This window comes from Fusarium proliferatum, assembly GCF_900067095.1.
Source record: "Fusarium proliferatum ET1 genome assembly, contig: FPRO_scaffold006, whole genome shotgun sequence".
NCBI lineage: Eukaryota > Fungi > Ascomycota > Sordariomycetes > Hypocreales > Nectriaceae > Fusarium > Fusarium proliferatum.
Genome location: NW_022194795.1, coordinates 824,174 through 844,832, shown reverse-complemented (window position 1 = coordinate 844,832; position 20,659 = coordinate 824,174). Strand labels below are relative to the sequence as shown.

Here is a 20,659-nt window from a genome sequence, read left to right as displayed (position 1 = left end):
ATGGCATCATCGGCTGCCTGTCTCTTGCCGTAGGGTTTCGGGTTATTCTCTCTCTCTCTCTCTCTCTCTCTCCTCTGCTTCACTTTTCATTCTTCAGCAACAACACACTTTCGACTGGAACTTACACAGCGGCATTACACTTTCAATGACGCAGACAGTAAACCTTTTCCGTCGTCCCACAGCAACTGATCTCCCTTGTCACTTTTGAAGTTAGGTCGCACAATTGTCGACACCAACCTCACCCATCCCAACATGTTGCTAAGCATGGATGTCATGAAGGTGCGGGATTGGACCTATCTTGAGGACCCCCCTCAAGACATTGGCCCAGCTCGACATCTTCTTGAAGTTTACAGCAAGATTCCTTACAACGATTTAGATGGCCACATACGCCGCGTCGTAAGTACATGTCCCTGAACACTAACACATGAGCTGATATGACCTTCTGCATTCAGCGAGAGAAGGCCTGGTGTATCTCCCAGTACCCTTGCGTTGGGCGATGGAAATTTCTCTACATCCCGGACCCCAAAGATCCTCGTTACCAACAAGCTCTTTTCCGCCTCAACGTCGCCGGCTCTAGAGATGTCCTTCTTGATCTGGGATGTGGGGTTGGACAAGTAATTCGGCAGTTTCGTGCAGATGGAGTTGACGGCGCTCAACTCATTGGCACCGACCTGCAGTCCAAGTTCATCGATGTTGGCTACGATTTGTTTCAGGACAGGCACTCCCTCAACGCAACATTTGTTGCGGGCGACATGCTCGATCCCGCCGACAAGGAGATGGCCTTGTTGCGCGGCAAGATCACCATGGTTCATGCAGGCAGCTTCTTTCACCTCTTCAACTGGGTTCAACAACTTTACATTGGCAAGCGTGTCGTCGAATTCCTTAAGCCCGGCACCAAAAACGCGCTGATATATGGTCGCCAGGTCGGCACGAACCACCCAGGGCCGTCTTCGACTAGTACGCGATCAGCTTATTTACACGACCAATCGAGTTTCCAGCGACTATGGGACGAAGTCGGAGCCCTCACCAAGACACGATGGCAGGTACAGGTCGAACCTACTGGAGAGCCTGTCTCCAAAGTCCCTGGTTTCAGCAATCACGCATTCCCCGTCAATTTCACCGTCTACCAAGTTTCATGAGAAATTGCTCCAATGCGATTTGCATCATAACAGCTTAGCCGGAATGAACGGCGATCGCATTTCGACCCCGGTCCCGCCTCATTTCTCCTCTTATCCGGCGACTCCAACCCTATCGTGAAGCTGACATTCTCCCAAGCAGCTTTTCTACTTTGGGTTGGTCCGCATATCGACTCATACTAGCGTCTTCGCGTTTAGTATTCCCGGCTTGATCCACGACCAAAGACCACGAAATGATGAGGTATTGAATATTTTGTACTCATTGGCTCGTCTGTACTTATTTAGACTCGGCGACTCTCAACAAGCGAACCACGAAGGTGCCGTTGATCAAACCTATCTTGGAAGAGAAAGGGGTCGCCCAGCCTCTGACCGACCGGACTCGGCAGTCCCCCTGTTGCAGAAACGTCTTTTGTGCTACAAGGGATTCTCGATCTACGGATGCTCTCCCGTGATTCCTGGGACTCGGGGACAGCTTTTGCGTCATGATTTCGTGACACAAGCTGACGGCTTTATAATATGGAACCACAAACTCCAGCCAATGACTTACTCAGCAGTCAAACCACCTTGTGAAGGGGTTGGTCTGCTTAGGATATCATTAGGCACGATTATTGATTAATGATACACGATGATACTTGGCGGCTGGGCAATGCGCCGTGTTTTTATGCTCGGGCACTTGACTCATGCTAGTCCCTTTTTACGGCGTTTAGCGAATAGGTATAGAACAGGTTCAAGATAGAGGGGGCAAGATAGAATGCATATGGGAGCAATAGAATAATACGTGAACAATGCCAATTGCTCTCAACAGCAACATTGGCCAGTCTAGATGGTTCGTGGTTTGTCTACGAGTTAAATATATAACACCTGACCATCTGCCAACCTGTCAAGCAAGTGAATGCACATTTTGTAGTTGCCCAAGGTAATTGAGTTTTGTAACATGGTGCGAGAAACATTTTCAATTGGCAGCTGGGTTGAATGAGAGTTGTTGGTCTTGCCCAGTTGGTATGGCCATCTCATCCAGCACTGTATAAACATCACACCTCCCACAGGCAACTATGCAGACATCCACTACCTTCTCAACTCAAGAAGGTAGATCTTTGAGTTTGCATGATATCCCGTGACGGAAAGATACATATGAAGCCCTCTTTCTCTCGAATTTGGAGTTTAACCGCGTCAACTTCGCGCGTCGGATGAACGCCGGCTAATGGGAGCTTGCTGCCCCTCCAAGCTTGGGAGCTGATATCCCACTTTCGTCACCGGCATTTACTTCTATCAAAGAATCCAATGTCTGAGGACTGAGTGGGCAAGCTTTGTTGACTGTTGTGTTTGGTACTGCCATTTTCGCTTCTTCGGTTCTGCCCAGTCCTCTCGGAGGCTGGTGCACTGGCTCGCGCTCTTCATATAAGCTATGCCCCTACAGATAATGCTCATATCCTTTCACAATGGACGGCGATTGGGCTGAGGTATGTTTCATGATGTCTTTGCCGCTATTTAGACTTTTCATGTATTTCAAGTATTAAAAAAGGGTGCCTGTATTGCATAACCCTGAGAGGCATCATATACAGTCGTGAATAGGTGTCAAGCTTATGCTAATCCAGTTCTTCTACAGGTCACCCGGATTCCGTTCCCGCCTCCGGGCGTGCACGCGATGCCCACTCCGGTTGCGACTATGACCTTCGACAACTCTCAGGAACTTCTTTGGACAGGCAACGAATATGTACGTCGAAAAGGGTGAGACGTAGAAGCTGAACTGGCGCTGATTGGTGTTTCAGGGTCGAGTTACTTCCTTCTATGGGACCGAACTGCAGCGGTATACCTCTTTCAAAGCCCATGCATCCTCTGATGGCCCGATTCGTCAAATACTCGTCAATGAGAAAGGCATTGTTTCCTTGGGTGCTAAAGATGTGCATATGGCTATTCGGAGAGGACTGCCTATATGGCATATTAGGTAGGATGATTCAACTTCATAGTAGGTTGACTGATGCTTACCTTTGCCAGACATGACGATATGAAAGATTTGCGATGTATGAGCTTTACGTCTAAGGGAACGGCAGAGATTATCGCTGCAGGAATGCAAGACACGATGCTTGTCATTGACCTCATTAAGGGTGACGTTGTCAAACAAGTCAGGATCACTTTCTCAGTGATAAAGCTATACTAACTTCCGATAGGTGCCTACCGAACATCAGTACACGATAATGAGACGCGGGCGATATATATGCGCCGCAACTCAGACCGGCTCCGTCAACTTACTAGATCCTGTCACTTTTGCTGTCGTCAAGTCTTGGAATGCACATTCTGCTCTGATCAATGACATGGACGCTCAGCATGACTTCATCGTAACTTGCGGATATTCCTTAAGACAGGGCCAGAATTATATGCTTGACCCCTTCCTCAACGTCTTTGATATAAAGAAGATGTCATCGATGCCCCCTATCCCTTTCCCAGCTGGCGCCGCCTACGTGCGCATGCACCCGAGGATGTTGACGACTAGCATCGTTGTCTCACAAAGTGGGCAAATGCATGTCGTTGACTTAATGAATCCCAACACAAGCGACGTACGGTTGGCTAATGTTACTTCCTACTTGAGCATGTTTGAGATTGCACCCTCTGGCGAGGCAATTGCCCTCACAGATGCTGATTGCTCTATCCACCTCTGGGGATCCCCAACAAAGCTCCATTTCGTGGACTTACCAACTCCGATCGAATTCGCATCTCCTGAAGAGCCCCTACCCAATATTGATTGGGGCCCAGATACGTAAGTTGAGATAATAAGTTGCACATTTGTTCCTTCACTGATCACTACAGGCCCCTGAACATGATCGGATTGCCGCATTATCGAGAAGCCCTGGCATCTGCCTGGCCAGACATCCCCTGCGATGTTGGAGCACCTCCTGTTAAGTTTGATGCACAGTTCCTGGCAGGGCTCAAGCCGACTGAGTTTGGGATGTACGGTCGCAATACTCGGGGTTTGCGAAGAAATCAGGCTGAGAACACTCGAAACGTGAACAAATCAGGAAGCTCTGGGCTCAAGGCGCCCAAATTCCTTAGTGAAAAAGCCCGCGAGCTTGCTACTAGTAACGCCGCTGCCTCTGATAAGAAGGCTGACGAGCTGATCAGCTCCCTTACTGATATGGGACTTGAAAGCAAGAAGTCTGACGTTCCAGTCATGTATAGAACTGTTGAGATCAAATACAGCAAATTTGGTGTGGACGACTTTGATTTCGGGTTGGTATTCTCCCATTCTCGTAATGCAACGTCACTGATCAGGAATAGTTTCTACAACAACACGCGATACTCTGGACTCGAGACGCATATCTCGAATTCATATGCTAACTCTCTTTTACAAATCATGCACTTCACCCCTGTCATTCGAAATCTTGCTCTTCAGCATGCTGCTACCTCTTGCGTGAGCGAGATATGCCTGCTGTGCGAGCTTGGATTCTTGTTTGATATGCTTCAAAAGGCCGAAGGCTCGATATGCCAAGCAACGAACTTACTGAAAACCCTAAGCAATCACCCTCAAGGTATGTCGAGTGACGCTGATCCCAATCATTACTAACTGGCCCAGCCGGTCCTCTTGGTCTGCTTGAGGAGGATCCTCATGGATCATCTCTTAACGTTATGCTCCAAGGACTCACTCGCTTTCTCCTGGATAAAATCGTGCATGATTATAGGACTATCAACCCATCGTCCACTGCAATGGACCAGGTTGGTTGATTGATTGAAACTAGATGATATATACTGAATCGCCTAGGTACTGGCCACTTCCGCAACGACCTCAATCAGATGCATAAACTGTAGGAGCGAATATACTCGACCGGGATCGACATATGTCAATGATCTGCTTTATCCATCCCCTGTAAGTTCGATGCTGAATCTGTATGAGGAAAACTTATTCACTGTGAAAAGGCCGGCAGCCGAAATGCCAAGATACCACGCATCAGCTTTTCCCAAGTTCTCAAAAATAGTGTTGAAAGAGAAACGACGTCCAAAGGATGGTGTAGTCGATGTCAGCGGTACCAGACCATAGCGACGAGAAAGAGCATTCACAGCATACCAGCCGTACTCATGCTAAACACTGCCATCACAAACCAGGATCAACGACTGCTTTGGTCAACACCAGGTTGGCTTCCCGAGGAGATTGGAATCATTGTAGAGCAAGGGCAGTTCTTCTGTTACGAAGGCGAAGACCTGAAACTCCATCTCCAGAGGGGCATCCACAACATCACAGTGTATTCGCTGACAGGCATGGCCATCAACATTGAGAGTGGACAAACGCAAAAGTCACACCTAGTCTCGATGGTCAATGGTAAGCCTCTTGCGCCTCATTACCCCCCCACCGCTGACCAAAAGGATAGTGGCACATGCAGAACCAGAGGCGCCTGGGGAGTCTCGATGGCATCTTTTCAACGACTTCTTGGTGAGATCGGTCAGCACGGAGGAGGCACTCGCTTTCAACACATCTTGGAAGGTCCCTTCTGTAATTGCATACCAGATAAAAGATGAGAACAACAAGATCGATACTGAATGGAAGAACAACATCGATACTTCCATACTTTACCAAGACTTCAAGTATGCCCCAACCCGCTATAAACCTTATGTTGCTAACGTTTTTCAGTACAAACGCCGATCCGTCAACAAAGACCTATCAAGTGCTCAACCCTGAAACTGAGACCCCTGGCCCCGATACCATTATTGCACTGGACACTGAGTTTGTTGCTGTGCGACAACCTGAAATTGAAATGAACTCTGATGGTGAGCGGGAAACCATACGGCCGATAGTGTACGCACTTGCTCGTGCATCAGTTGTCCGCGGTCAGGGGGAAAACGAAGGGACACCCTTCATCGATGATTACATCAACATCAAGGAACCGATTGTCGACTATTTGACATCGTATTCGGGAATCACTGAACAAGACTTGGATCCTAGAGTTTCAAAACATAGTCTCCTGTCATTGAAGATGGTATACAAGAAGATGTGGATTCTTCTTAACCTCGGATGCAAGTTCCTTGGGCACGGACTAAAACAAGACTTCCGAGTTATCAACATACACATTCCTAAATCGCAGGTCATCGACACGATTGACCTGTTCTTCCTCCAAACTCGGTTAAGGAGGCTATCGCTGGCTTTTCTGGCGTGGTATCTCTTGAAGGAAGATATCCAAATGGAGACCCACGATTCGATCGAAGATTCACGGACAGCACTCAAGTTGTATAAGAAGTATCTCGAGTTCCAGGATGCCGGAATCTTGGAGACCATGTTGCAAGATATTTATCGAGCTGGTCGAGAGGTTAACTTCAAGCCACCTCGCAGGGACGGCCAGCATATCCCAAGGACGGACACGCCTCCCCCTTTGCCAGTCGATGGCTCAACAGGGCCGGTAACACCCGTCAGAAGCAACAACATTTTGGCACAGACACCTGGATCTGCATTTGGAGGTGGCTCTAGCTGGACACCAGGAAAGGGATCACCATTACCATAGGAATCGGAAGGTGGAAATTCCAATCAGCAGGATCCAGAACAGAATGAAGAAGAAGAAGAAGGAGAAGAAAAAGAAGGAGAAGAAGAGCTATTGATAGATTTGTAAGCATGAAGAGGTGGACAAGCATTGGAGGGCAAGGCAGCAGCAAAGCCACCATTCATGAGATGGAGATTCGATCAGCGTTCGAGCAAGAGCTGAATTTGACGTGGGAGAGTTGATGTTAAGCATATAGTGGCTCTTAAACACCCAGAAACCAAGTAGCGTACTTGGAAAAAACTACTATCATGATGTATCTCATTGTGTTCTTGGCCAACTGGTGATCGACACTGGCATCAGAACTACCTAGATCTGAATACGCCGAGCCCTTGCTACTTTCTCCCGACAACTACCTACCTTACCTGTACCTTACTTAGTACCTTAGGTTACCTACTACGTGCCCGGGTAATGGGGGCAGACAAGAAAGCTTAGGACCTCTATCCTGAGCGACCAAAATCCTCAGGTGAGGTTAGCATACCTAATTTTATTGGAAAGATACTTAAAATTAGAGCAGCTACCGTTAATTCTGGCACTCTTAGCAGGTAAGTAGCATCAGACGTTCAAGGCAATCAACTTCCTTTATACCAAACGCAAGGTACGAAAAGAGATCAACAGGAAAGGGAAAGAGTGTTCCCCGCTTCGTATCTTCTTCTCATAGGTAAGGAATCTAAGATGGTCAAACTCCCTTGTTCCACGCTCAGCCTCTTCAACCACCTCCAAGTCATCATCCGGATGATTCTTCTTCACTCGCCCTATCTCATGCTCTAATTTAGCAGTTGCAACTTATTCCATCACCTACCTACATATATACTCGCTCTCCACATGATTTGTCTGAAATATTCTAGACGGCAATCGTACAGCAAAATGGAGGGATACGATGACAACGACGCTCGATGCCTCCCTCGAATGCCAAGAATCTTCACCCCCCCTGACACTCAACCTGAAGTCGTTCTTTTCTCTGCGGCCGCTGACGATGAAAGTTCCACCAAAAGCAAGACTCTTCATGAGCTCGCAACCTGCAACACTGAGACCGATGACACAGCTTGCCACGATAAGGAAGAAGCAGAAGCAGGCCCAAGTAATGCACCTCACTCGACCCTTATGAGCCCTGGTGGTGGAAAAGCGGTGTTTTAGAAAAACGAACGCTATCCAAAGCCCTCAAGAGTGTTCACGATCAAGGACATGCGATCATCACAATCATCTCAACCCTCAAACGATTTTGTTTCTGCGAATGACTATGTTCCAGACGAGACTATTCAAAGACTCAAGGATATCGCCAACAGGGTTCACGCACTGAATAGAGACCCGAATGAGGACCCAATCAGCAGCTCAGGAGAGACTACGCCCACTGGACGTTCCTTGGAGGTGAATTCATTCAAGTCGTCAGCCCCAGACCAAGCACCACAACCCTTGACCCGAAGTCGCCTACGATCTATTCCTGATGCAAGACCCAATAACATTGGAGCGGTCTATGATCGGCTACAAGACACCAATAATGGATCTGAGCTTGCTACACATGGCAGTGATACATCACGACCAGCTGACTTAGATACCAACTCCATCAACACCAATGCTCACGAAGCAGCTTCTGAGGATGAACACCGGGCTTATTACATCTTCGACCCACGATCGAATGGCTCAGCATACTATATGTATAGAGGTACCGAGGAAAATGAGGGATTCAAAATTGAGAGGGTATCTTTCAAATTCTCGGCACAAGAGCCAGGGGTGCGTGCCTACTACTACCTCGAAGCTTCAGACAAGGACCAGGGCGTACTGAGGCATGGAAGCCACGAAACGCTCTGGAGGCTAGATCCATCCCAAGTCCCCGCAGAGATTATTGATACCGAGAGCTCAGCTTCCCGTGAAGCAGAGGCAGAAGCAGGCGACCCATTGTATGCCGGCGAAGAAGCTACCCAGAGTATCGCTAGAAAAGTGAGTGATCGCCTTCAAAAGATCAGGCACTTGAGAGAACATCTGCATGTCATAAATGGAAAGGGCCAGCAAGTCCCAGAGGCCAAGGGGCTTTACCTCATTGGTGATAAGGACATCCGAGATGTCGTCAGTATCGTGCTGGACGAAACACTCAAGAATGGTCATATCGAATTACCCAAGAGAACACCTACGACCACAGGGTCATCTGAAAGTCGACCGTTGCCGCGACTCGATGAGAACTCGAATGCTATCCTGGTCCCTTCTCCGATGGCGATCGACCCTGCGACTACTATTAATCTACCCAGCACATCTTACACAAACATCAACGCAGCTGACATGCAAGTCCATACCAAAACGCGTGGCGGGGCTTCGGAAGCAACGACAACTGTTGTGACACGCCGAAGTATTGCTGAGATTACTTGGTCTCGGGCATATCCAGCAAATTATGATTCGAGTACACGAACACATTGTCGAACTGTTTCGGACTGTTGCTCACCCACACATGGGGGCTCACGTTCGTGCCCAGATGATCGTCGACAGAGCTACCAGAGGCTGACGAAAGACGAGTCTGTCCTACGACATTATGCCACACCAAAAAGCACAGCTGAAATACTGGCCGATATCATGTGCAATAAGAGGTTTGAGCAACAGCTGAGAGTCAGCGACGGGACTGTCATCACGTCTTTCCCCAGACTTTTTTCCCGTGACTGCACCACTGACCTCACCTTGCAAACCGAGAGTGACCAGTCGAAAAAGCATACTCCGCCCACGCTTTATCAAGACGGCGTCGATGCCCACTGCGGTGTCGAGCAGTTGGCCGCATCGAGTTCTTCTCTAGAGCCCTCAAACACACACTCATATAGCAACCCTTTGTTCGCTGCTAACCCATTCAGAGCGCACCCAACCAAACTGACGGCGGCAGGGAGGCATCTACCAACTCCTCTTGCGGCGGAAAGAAAGCTAAGTGCCTCACTCGACGCAGATACACGACGACGCCTGAGTGCCCATATCGCCGGCAATGAGGAGGAGATGATCGACTCTCAAAATGGTTCACGGCAAAGTCTGATGGACAAAATCAAACAAGGAGGCCACAAGCTTTTCCACAAGAATCACTCTCGGAAGCGGACAGGAGGAGCTCCGATCAGAATAGCCGAGAATGATATATCGCCGGGCGGCTTCTTGCGCTCCAGGGACAGCATTGCCAGGGAACCCACCCCTGAACCACCCCTGCCTGATGATGAAGAGATATACGAAGCCATGGAGGGGAGCAAGCTCAACGTTCCACATCCCAGAGAGGGGGCATGCTCCGAGGACAATCAACCTCATGAATGCGTGAATGATTTGTCGTCTCGCGACATTTCACTCAAATAAGCAGCAACTAATGAGAAGTCAAGGGGGACGACAAGACATACGTACCTAGGTAGATCATTTCATATGAAGAATCGAACCTAATGATACTCTGAAAAGACCTTCAAGTTTTGTTTGGTATAAGGATGTTGAGGTAGTATGCTTTAGTGCATCATGAGAGACCAATGAGTGTGTCACATCACATGCAATTAATGTCTATTATCCATATACTATGAGTCTATGCCGCCTTACTAGCCCTCGCTTTGTTCTCCCTATGCCGCTTCTCTTTCGCCGCAGTCTTGCGACGCTTCATCCATGATCTATTGAGATCGCGCCTGTTATCCCAGAACCAAGCCTGAAAATCGCTTGAGCTTTGTGGAGCAGAAACATCTTTCTCGTCTCCATCCTCGTCGAAGCCATGCTCTCCCATGTCGAGATCTTCGTCGCCGTCTTCCTCATCCTCAGGCCAGAAGTTGCGCATTCGTGAGGGATGCGCGGTGTCGGGCGTGGGCGCAGCACTTCTAACGTTGCGCCATTCGAAATCCTGGCGAGAGAAGGGCGTCATGGGCGCAGGGGTTGCGATGGTAAGGCTTGCGGGGTCTTGGTCCTCCTCGTCTTCGATATCGTCGTTGTCAACGCCCCCAAAGAAGCTGAAGGGCTCAGCTTCCTTCTTGGCGGGAGTCTCTGCGGCGACCTCGTCGGGCTTACTACGCTTATAAAGGGCCTCAAGGGGGTGAACTTTTGTAGAGGGTGTTCCAGGAGGGGGTATCTTGATGGTGAGACTGCGGGAAGAACTTGAGGACGTGGGTCTTGTTTCGTCGGCTTTGATGGCTGAGAGGGGTGTGGCTTCTTGGGGTGGTTCGGGGGAGTCGGCTTCAGAGTCGGAGGACTCATGATCTGGCTGAAGAGCTTCCTTGGTTGTGTCTGTCTGTTCTTTCTTCTCTTCGACTTGAGCATCAACTTCCACCTCATCCTCAGTCTCCTCATCAGATAAGCCGCTGCTACTAGTACCACTGCTACTGGTATCGTCATCTGACTCCTCGACAGGAGGAGGTGTCGTCTTCTTGACATTCTTCTTCTTGGGTACAGGTTCAGGAATCTTCTTCTCCTTGACCGTCTCGACTACATTGCCATTCTCATCGACCCAGCCTTTACCCTCAATAAATTCGGTGGCTGTGTTGGCTTCTTCCCCATCGACCGAGGTCTTCAAGAAGCTCGGGAATTTTGTGGTCTTCTCGAATTCATGGACAATGACTTCGCGCGACTTGCCCTTCTTCTTGCGCTTTCGGGGTTGATCATCCTCAGGGAGACTGGAGATGAGATTAGGGGGAACCTTGGTCTTGAGCAGACACTCATCTCCGTCCGTATACTTTGATTTTAGGCGCTTCTTCTTCTCGGTGTGCTTGCCATCCTTTTCCTTTTCTTTGTCCTGCTTGCTCTTCTTTCTTCTCTGATCGGCGGGTTCTGTCCATCCTCTCTTGACTTTGCGGTCTGTCAGAGCGACGCCCCCGACCACCTCGTGATCACGCTTTCGTTTTCTCGATTCCTCTTTGGATTCCTTTGACTTCTTCTTTTTCTTCCTGGACTTCTCCTCTTCCTCCTGGTCAACTTCACCGGCAGGTTCAACTTTCTGTTCTGGTCTGGCCTTTTCGATCCGTATTTTGTTGCCCTTCAACACAGCGCCATTGAGCTTCTTTTTTATCTTGTCAGCCTCCATTGTTGGTAGTTCGACAAAGCCGTAGCGTCGCTCGGGAAACGTCTCGAGGGTGTGATATGAAATGTTGCGCGCCTTTGGGGCTGCAGAAGCTGGGATAACAATCTTGAGAAGCTCGGGATCGAGAGGGCTTATGTGAAGCCTTATGTAGTCGCTTGAAGCAGACGTGGCTTCAGCAGACATTGCGAAGCGAATGGCGCTGTCGTGAGGAGTTTGTGCGACGCCAAAAAGCGTCGTTGAAATGAGTATGTCGCTCTCAATGAAAAGGAACGAGCTTTTGCTTTTGCGATTCCAATTTGGGGGAAAAAAGTTCCAAGGACCCTTGGAGGAAAATCTGCGACTTCTGATTGGTCGAATGGAGCGACTTTGATCCGGGAGCCCTTAAGTGAGTGCAATATGTATATATATTGCATGCACAGAGAATCACCTAGATAAAACAAACAAACACGGGACTTGAGAAACAACTCTTGGAAATTGGTAAAGAAAAATGGTTCAGGTTTGAGATTTAACCAAGAACAGTCTCGTCTCACAAGGACGAACCTGAAACTGGGTAGACAAGCTGACTAAATGACGTCTCACTTGCCGCTCACATCTCAACTCCTTTGTCGCAGATATTTGATCCAAAGAAGCATCTGCCAGATTGCATTATGCACATTTATCGGAGACGGTCTGAAATAGGAAATCGGATCTGAACTGATGTAACTCTAGACTTTGGGGTCTATAGTCCCCGGGTCTTATTGTGACAGACCAGGGATCCTTGAAACCCTCGGCCTATGCTGCTGGGACGAACAGTGTCACAGCGAGCTTCGTCTTTTGGGGTTATACTGAGTCTAGATATTCGACATGGAGGCATCCTCAGGTCCAGGTTTCGGTGTCATGCTCGATTCAACTCTATGCTTATGCTTAACGATGGTCACATATACTCTCGACATATAAAAGGCATGTAGATCCTAGGTATCTAAACAAACTCATCACTTCTCAACTTGTTTCTCTTCAGTTCGTAAATCCCTGGCGGATCTCTGTTTATAATAATCTTGTTTTATCTCTCTTTCTATTTTTCCGTCACTCACTCGCTCATCCAAAATGCACTTCCCTATTCTTCCCATCATCATCACACTGGCTGGAAGCGCCCTCGCAGGTATGCATCCTTTTCTTGCCGAGCCCTTTAAGAACATACCTACTAACGCATATAAGCGCCTTATCTTCCCAAGAGACAAAATCCTTGCTTTGTGACTGGTTCCGAAGCTCTCCCCGATGAAGTTTCGACACAGGCCACGAATCTGGCCTCGGTCATCACCTGCGACAATTCGAAAACAACCATCGATGGTGTCCCGGATGTGAGCTCTGGCGGTGTGACCTTTTCTTCCATCAACTTTGCCGAATCAGGCCAAAGTCCTCTGGCTTTCGCTCTCGACAAGTTTGCAACTACATCGCCCCTGGCCAACAACAACCTCGATACGTTTCAGAATGAGCTCAATGTTTACCTTGCAACTGAGGCTGGTATCAGATCGACTGGTGGAAACCTTGCGATCAAGGTTCCCAAATTCTTCTTGCAGTTCCAGATGGCTCGTATCCAACAGGCACAGGGTGCTGTGTCTGACATCCCTGGCCAGACCGTTGACCACCAGTTGGAAAAGGTGCTCAAGAATGCAGCTGGAGAGGACCAGGCTCTTCTAGACCAAGTGAACGAATTGGCTGTGGACTTGAACTAAGTTCTAATGAATGGTATATAATACATAATTGCTCCGATTTCCTCCGTTTTCGAGTCCGAACAAGTGACTCCAGCCTCGGGGAGCAAGAAAACATAAGACTCTAGAAGATAGGCTCATTGCCAAAGTCTTTTCATCACTGAGGATAAAGGTCCTAAGTTTCCTTGCCTCCCCCTGTCCAAGTCAGCCATCATTATAGAAATACATCCAATCATAACAATTAGAGAGGAGAATGCATTACGCCAGAACCTTTTCAGAAAACACCTGCTTCCATCATGACCCAAGCGCCAAAGAAATCATTTAAGAAGTGCCACGGAACCAAGGCTGGGGATCCTGCTCGTGCCTGTCGCCGCCGATGGCCTTCCACCAGGTATCGGTACTCCAGCGAATGATACGCTCGGCGGCACCCAAGGGTGTAGCGGCAGGACGCACATCGAGGAAGAAGACAGGGTCACCGTGGGCATCGGGCTCGCCAGAGTAATAGTCGATGATGTATCGAATCTCCTTCCTTTGGCCGTTGATCTCTCGCGCAACGTACCAGTCGTGTCGGTCAAATGGAGGCTCGGTACTAAAGTGTGTTAGCCGCAGACGTTTGCACGTTAGAATCACGAATACTTACCCAAACTTTGAAGGGTAAATCCAGCCCAGAACCTGCATCATGGTGGCCTTGGGAGTTAACTCCTTGGGACGACCCTGGAAGCGAACGAGACTAGGCTCGGTATCGATGCCGTCCCTTTGGCGATCAAGCTCTTCCTGAACATGACCTTCGCCCCTCTTGCAGATCTGCCATCCCTTGTAAAGCCCCCGCGCAAATCGTTGTTCCCAACCAAGAATCTCCTGCCATGCGCCCTCGTTCAAGAAGTTGTGTACCGAAACCATGCCCTCGACGGCGGTGATATCGGTATCGGTATATCCCTTGCGCAGCAGCGCGTTGTACATCTGCTGAGGAGACGGGTACTCCCAGTTGCCATCTCCAGTGCCCTTGGGGATGGTGGACTCATCTCGGGTTGTCGGGAGAGCGAATGATTGGTTAGGAGCAGGTTTTTGCGATAGATCGGGGAACATGTAGTTGAGAGGGTTGAGCTGGGAGATCAAAGATTTAGGCTGCTCTTGGGTTCGGGCGGCGTGAGGAACGGGACATCCTGAGGTGGAAGGAAGATCGACAGGCTTCTTGGGCTTAGCCACAGGGTTCATGGCATCAGCAGACTTTTGGTGCATAGGGCAGCCAGGCTGGGGAGAGTTAGCGATATGGTGAAGATATATGAGATTGAGGTCATACTGGAGGAGCCTTGTCGGTAGTAGCTGGGTGTCCGACAGGAACCGCAGAAACAGGCGTGTCTGCCCAAAACCAGCCCATCGCGAATGGCTATATATTAGAACTGTGAAGGTCGATGAAGTAACTCGGTGTTGTTGGCCTGAGTGCTGAAAGGATCGAAGATTGTGTTTGGTGATGATGACAAGGACAAAGAGTGGATGAATGGATAAAGCAAGAATTTCCTCCCGTTGCCTCTACTAGAGTAATGCGCCTATCAAAAATTTAAAGCCAGCCCAGAGCGGGGGAAACCGCACCAAGACCAGGTGGGTTACAGTGGAAATCGAGAACTATTTACAGCGTTTGAGCGAATCATAGGAAGTCTATTGACAAGATGATGAGCATTGTGACTAGAACGGTAACTGTAAGACGGAGACATGAGTGTTGAATTCATTATATCTATGGTATCTCTTGGTATTTGATCTTCTGGTTTGGCTCAGTTAGCATTGATGAGCCATCATGGCTGAAATATTCCTCATGATTCCTTTCCGATTTATTTCCGTTAGAAAAGATACTACTAAGTTACAGTGGATACGAATTTTGTACGTCACTCTGGTTATCAGCCCGACGTCACCAGCACCAATTGTTGATCTAGCTCGTTCCCAGGGGATCCATTGGCGGGCATCCTTGCAAGTCGATCCGAGTCTTTGCATCATTAACGCGCTTGCACATGCCAGACTCGTCTCTTTTCTATACCAACCTGACCACTCTCTGAATGCAATCGCCCCTAGGCTTTGCTCGAACATGAGAGTGTCCGCGTCAATACAATTCTCTAGAAAGACACTCCCCCTTCCGAGATGAGAGCTGGCTCCTTCATAGGCCGGCTTTTCGTCCACCCGGGCTTCCGAACATACCCAAATGTCAACGCCCATGCCAGATTAACAATCGCCAGTCTTGGTCGTCGATTCGCGTCCCAAAGCTCCCGCGGCCCTCGATTCACACAATGGCACAAAGGCGCACCGAAAAGAATAGCACTGCGTGCTTCCGGTGGTGCTGCGGCACTGGGAACGGCTGCTTTCGTTGAGCTGTCGCAACAGGAAAACGGCAATGATCAAGAGACAGGCGAGAAGCGCATGCTCGAGGTATCACGGGCCGAGGTGAAAAAGGGCGTATCAGCCGATTCCCATGGTCTTTCGAGACTCGGAGAGCGCATCAAGTACTTGATCGACCTCCTGATCATCGAGCCCGTATGCACTGGTTTCCGTTTCCTCCAGCTTGTTGTAATTTTTGTTCCGGTGATAATCACCATCCCTGCCATATACTTTGGAAAACGACAACCTGATAGAGATAACGAACGATCAGGTACGCTCTGGTGGTATGGCTTCTTGGTCAACGAGATGGAAATGGCTGGCCCAGCCTTTATCAAGCTTGGACAATGGGCTGCCTCGCGAACCGACATCTTTCCTACCGAAATGTGCGAGATCATGTCTAAACTTCACTCGAATGCGCCGGCTCACTCACTCCATGCCACGCGCGTCACGGTGGAAGCCGCTTTTGGTGGCCGCCCCTTTGAAGACATCTTCGACGAATTCCAGGAGAAGCCTCTAGGTGTTGGCGCTATCGCTCAGGTCTACAAGGCCAAGCTGAAGCCCGGTTTGGCTAAGCCAGAGGAAGCTGATCTTTATGACACATATCCTTTGGCGCAAAACGTGAAGCGCAATGTTGATACAGTGCTCAAGAGCTCCCCGCAGAGAGTACCATCGTCCTACGTTGCAGTCAAAGTGCTGCACCCATACGTCGAGAGGACGGTACGACGGGACCTTCGCATCATGGGCTTCTTCGCTTCCCTGCTCAACTTGATTCCTACGATTGAGTGGCTCTCATTGCCGGATGAGGTTGCTCAATTTGGGGAGATGATGAAGCTCCAGCTTGACCTTCGCATAGAGGCCGCAAATCTGGCCACTTTTCGGAAGAACTTCAAAGATCGATCTACAGCCTGGTTCCCATACCCGTATACTGAGTACACAACGCGGAATGTCCTTATTGAAGAATATGCCCAGGGCATCCCATTGGCAGACTTTATGGAGAACGGAGGCGGCGTCTTCCAACATGACATTGCCGATGAAGGCCTTGACGCTTTCCTCCGCATGTTGCTTCTTGACAACTTTGTCCACGCTGATTTGCATCCTGGCAACATCATGGTGCGATTCTACCAATCAGCTCACCCCGAGCTGCGTCTGAGAAAGACAATGACAAAGGCACATCCCGATGAGAAGGAAGATGTGACCGAACAAGTGCTTGAACGACTTCGACCATATCGACACCGCAAGGACCCCAAAGCGTGGGAGGCGGAGCTGGCCAAGATCGATGCTGAAGGTTTCCGACCTCAGCTCATCTTCATCGATACTGGACTCGTGACTGAACTCAATGCTGTGAACCGCGAGAACTTCCTCGACCTCTTCCGCGCAGTTGCTGAGTTTGACGGTTACAAGGCTGGTCATCTCATGTGCGAACGCTGCCGTCAACCAGATGCTGTACTCGATAAAGAAGTGTTTGCCCTAAAGATGCAACATCTGGTTCTCGGTGTCAAGAGCCGCACCTTGGCTCTCGGTAACGTCAAGATTGGCGATATCCTGCAAGAGGTGCTTAGCATGGTTCGAAACCACCATGTTCGTCTCGAGGGCGATTTCGTCAACGTCGTCATCAGTATCCTGCTTCTTGAGGGTATCGGTCGCAGTCTGAACCCGGATGTCGATCTACTCAGCAGCTCACTGCCAATTCTACGTCAACTCAGCGCCCAGAGCGGCCCAGGTATGGCAAAGCATGGCGATTTTTCCATGCTAGTGGTATGGCTGGGATTAGAAGCAAGACGATTTATGCAAGCCAGCATCGAAGACGTAAGTTGCTTGGTGTCAAACATCTTTCAAAGCCATGACATGCTAAATTTGACTACCTAGGTCGAACGATGTGTCAAGTATGACCAACTTTCCCCCAATGTATAATTATAAAGATCTTTTTTAAACTAGATTTCGCGGAGTGCAGCATCAGAAGGCGTACGGGTTGGAATGATATATACGTGAGAAATACATGAGAGACACGACTTAACAGAGACTTACTCTTAGATGTGCGTAAATTCATTGAATTATTATATAGGCTGGTCCCGTTTCTAACAATAAACCGCCGCTTTCACGTAATAATATCGTGAGTCTACATCTTTGCTTAATACCGTCTAAATTGAGGTTGTCTTGATTCACGCCTTTCTATCTTTGGGTGCCTATTGAGCACTTCCTGTACCATAGTTGCACCATAACGCCTAGATCTCTAGAATCACGAAGAAACGAAAAGGAACTCCTAATCCGTACTGGCACTCAACTCCATAGACTTGTCCCACAAGTTCCTCAGTATGGCTGCGGTACCATCTTCCTCTTCACCACCAACCAGGCTTGATCCGCTTAGCCGGTCAGTAAGCCTGCCATCGTCGTCGTTGCCGTCGTAGCTCGACGAGGCACCGTTGGTTGTCCGTACTGAGGTAGGGCGTTTCGGCGTCATCGGTCGTCGAGTATCAGGCATGCTGACGTTGCGGGTGTGTTGGCGCATAGTGAGATCCGTGGAACGCTTGCCGTTTGTCGAGGCGGTGCCAGGTCGTGGGATGCGCAATGATTTGTCCATACCGGGGAGATGGTTGAGACGCTCGAGTGAGCGAGAAATGGGGTTGAGATGTCTTCGAACAACGAGATACTCCATGCCTGTACGCTCCAAGAGCTTGCCTACACGTGGATCTCGACTGTTACCTCCGTCATATCCGGGACCACCGACGCCGATGAGTGGAGTATGACCGACTACACCTCCGACACCACCAACTGCTTGCCCGGGTTCAATCACGGAACTGGCTCGCTGCAGGTTAAGCTTCTGCTGTGTTCGCGATGTTTGAGCGGCAGGCGGCGCAGCCCGTCGGGCCGCTTTGGGCGCTAGTGCGCTATCATCAATGTCGTCTTTTGGTGCGCTTGTTGGGGGTTCTCGGCGCTCCTCACGGTCGCCTTGCAAGCTGGTCACGGAACGAGGTTTTTGAGGCGCGTCATCGTATCGGCGAAAGTCCCCCCGAGGTGGCCGGTAGAAGGATCCCTCACTAGTCAATCCAGAACCAACAGCCTCGACAAACCGGGACGTCAATTCGTCCTGATTACTTCCCGCAAGAGTTCCTGACCCTATGGCATCAGCAGAGGCTGGCGCAAAATGGCGAGGAGAGATCTGCGCCAGGTCTGCGCTCATCTGGGGCGGAGCTCCGTGGGACGGAGTGCGCTGTAATATGCGGGATGTGAGATACTCCTTGTGATGTATCGTCTGCAACTCGGGGCTTGTTGAGTTCCGCTGCTCCGGTTCGTGCTGCGGTTGCTCGGCCGGCTTTGGAGTGGCGGAATCGTTAGGTGTAACCGGTCTTGATCCGCCAGGGCGGTCGTCGGGGTGGTGCACGGAGTGGTTACTACTGTTGAGAGAGCCCTTGCGGGAGAGGTAGGGGGAATTAGAGCCACTCGCGTCGACCCATTCGTCCTCCTCGTTACCCAAGTCGAAATGAACCTGCGACTTGCCGTGAGAGATTTGAGGCTGATAAACAATTGTTGTACTTGAGGCGCGTTTCAGTTCTGCAGACCGAGTGCGCTTCCCAACTTCTGTATGCGAGCGATTGCGCTTAAGTTTTGAGTGGGAAGGACTCTTGACGATTCTCGTATGCGAGGGACTTTTGACCAGTTTCGTCTGGGAAGAACTCTGGTCGAGCTTTGTATGGGAAGAGTTCTTGGTCAGCCTCGATTGAGATGCGCTCTTGGTAAGGTTGCCAGACGAAGACTCGCGAGAAGAGAGTTTTGCGTCGCTGAGAGCTCGTCGATGAGAATTGGGACCGGAGGAAATTCGCTGCTGCTGCTGCTGCTGCTGCTGCTCGATCTGATCGGGGGTGTCGGTATGGCGACGGCTGAGCTTAGGCTGCTTCGGGGCAGTTTTTGATGCTGGGCCGCGGGCGTGGTGGAGGTGACCAACAGTGTGCTGTCGCTGGTGATGACGATGCTGTCTCCGATGCTGCTGGTGTTGGTGTTGTTGGTTAACACCGCTGCTCTCGCTCTGCGAATCACTCTCCTGATGGTTGAGCGGAGGTCGTTTTGATTGGCCGCTCAAGGACGATGCGCTGTCCGCATCTCGGGTGTGAGGCATGGTTGGTAGGGATTGGAGGTATAATACAGCAAGATAAAGGTTGCGCGCAGTTCGTTCTGGGTGATGCGATGGCAAATTGGTCGTATCGTATCTGACTGATCTCGAGCGGTAGAAATATTTTCAACTTTTCGCGACTTTTCTCCTTCGTTGTGTTTGCGACTGACTACAAATGTTATATTCCCTTTTTGGCTGTACTGATGACCAGGGTATTTAAGATCATGGGCGCTGCAGCAGCAATTGCAAATGAATACGTGACAAGGAATTAGAAAGGTTGTAGGAGATTAATTGACTCCGTGTCGTATCAAAGGTTCAGGTAGTCGTCGTCTCGGATCGCGAATGGTGGTGGTTCCGTCCCTGTTGCCGATTATGGAGCTCCCTTTTTAAGTCAGATTTGTAGGGCTCCCTTTCAGTGATGTCAATGTCAATGGATCGGCCACGAGAAGAATCGGTGAGGGTTGACAGTAGTGGAGGAGCGGAGATGGGCCGGCGATCACTATGAGTCTGGAGTCTGGGGAGAAGAAGAAGAAGATGACGAAGAAAGGGAGAGAAAATTAAAGAAGAAAAGTGCCCGGCGTTGAGCAGAAGCAACTTTTGACGTAAGGGAAGGTCTAGTAAAAAAAAAAAGTATGGACAAGGTCGGTAGGCGAGTAAGAGTAAGGTACCGTAAGGTAAGGTCTTGGTCTCGTTACTAGTATAGGCGAGCAATTCCAGACCAGACAGACCAGGCATGGCCCTAGAAGCAACGAACAATCGAGAGCCAAACAAGACCAACAAATAGAGCGGCGGAGATGAAGCTAATCTACTGCCGAGACAGAGGCTGCCAGTGCTAAGACCAGTCAACTTGA

General features: G+C 49.7%; 8 protein-coding genes across 8 annotated transcripts; 5 read left to right on the top strand and 3 right to left on the bottom strand.

The window, feature by feature from the left end:
• Nucleotides 1-252: 252 nt before the first annotated feature.
• FPRO_09363 (uncharacterized protein) lies at nt 253-1,139 on the top strand (the record flags this gene model as incomplete). The annotated part of the gene is made up of 2 exons (XM_031232747.1): nt 253-396; nt 453-1,139. 2 exons carry the CDS (start codon nt 253-255, stop codon nt 1,137-1,139), a joined length of 831 nt encoding a protein of 276 aa, XP_031082653.1.
• Nucleotides 1,140-2,575: 1,436 nt separating this feature from the next.
• Nucleotides 2,576-6,619, top strand: FPRO_09362 (uncharacterized protein; the record flags this gene model as incomplete). Its single annotated transcript, XM_031232746.1, has 12 exons — nt 2,576-2,596; nt 2,743-2,850; nt 2,906-3,081; nt 3,132-3,258; nt 3,305-3,891; nt 3,942-4,361; nt 4,410-4,660; nt 4,705-4,844; nt 4,891-4,995; nt 5,046-5,445; nt 5,495-5,708; nt 5,755-6,619. 12 exons carry the CDS (start codon nt 2,576-2,578, stop codon nt 6,617-6,619), a joined length of 3,414 nt encoding a protein of 1,137 aa, XP_031082652.1.
• A 900-nt stretch (nt 6,620-7,519) lies between these two features.
• FPRO_09361 (uncharacterized protein) lies at nt 7,520-9,961 on the top strand (the record flags this gene model as incomplete). Its single annotated transcript, XM_031232745.1, has 2 exons — nt 7,520-7,780; nt 7,835-9,961. The coding sequence occupies 2 exons, from the start codon at nt 7,520-7,522 to the stop codon at nt 9,959-9,961; spliced, it is 2,388 nt and encodes a 795-aa protein (XP_031082651.1).
• Nucleotides 9,962-10,175: 214 nt separating this feature from the next.
• FPRO_09360 (uncharacterized protein) lies at nt 10,176-11,834 on the bottom strand (the record flags this gene model as incomplete). Its single annotated transcript, XM_031232744.1, has 1 exon — nt 10,176-11,834. One exon carries the CDS (start codon nt 11,832-11,834, stop codon nt 10,176-10,178), a length of 1,659 nt encoding a protein of 552 aa, XP_031082650.1.
• Nucleotides 11,835-12,734: 900 nt separating this feature from the next.
• FPRO_09359 (uncharacterized protein) lies at nt 12,735-13,363 on the top strand (the record flags this gene model as incomplete). The annotated part of the gene is made up of 2 exons (XM_031232743.1): nt 12,735-12,789; nt 12,846-13,363. The coding sequence occupies 2 exons, from the start codon at nt 12,735-12,737 to the stop codon at nt 13,361-13,363; spliced, it is 573 nt and encodes a 190-aa protein (XP_031082649.1).
• A 297-nt stretch (nt 13,364-13,660) lies between these two features.
• On the bottom strand, nt 13,661-14,717 carry FPRO_09358 (putative holocytochrome-c synthase; the record flags this gene model as incomplete). Its single annotated transcript, XM_031232742.1, has 3 exons — nt 13,661-13,928; nt 13,980-14,590; nt 14,640-14,717. 3 exons carry the CDS (start codon nt 14,715-14,717, stop codon nt 13,661-13,663), a joined length of 957 nt encoding a protein of 318 aa, XP_031082648.1.
• Nucleotides 14,718-15,469: 752 nt separating this feature from the next.
• FPRO_09357 (uncharacterized protein) lies at nt 15,470-17,614 on the top strand (the record flags this gene model as incomplete). Its single annotated transcript, XM_031232741.1, has 2 exons — nt 15,470-17,509; nt 17,570-17,614. The coding sequence occupies 2 exons, from the start codon at nt 15,470-15,472 to the stop codon at nt 17,612-17,614; spliced, it is 2,085 nt and encodes a 694-aa protein (XP_031082647.1).
• A 349-nt stretch (nt 17,615-17,963) lies between these two features.
• On the bottom strand, nt 17,964-19,814 carry FPRO_09356 (uncharacterized protein; the record flags this gene model as incomplete). Its single annotated transcript, XM_031232740.1, has 1 exon — nt 17,964-19,814. One exon carries the CDS (start codon nt 19,812-19,814, stop codon nt 17,964-17,966), a length of 1,851 nt encoding a protein of 616 aa, XP_031082646.1.
• Nucleotides 19,815-20,659: the final 845 nt, after the last annotated feature.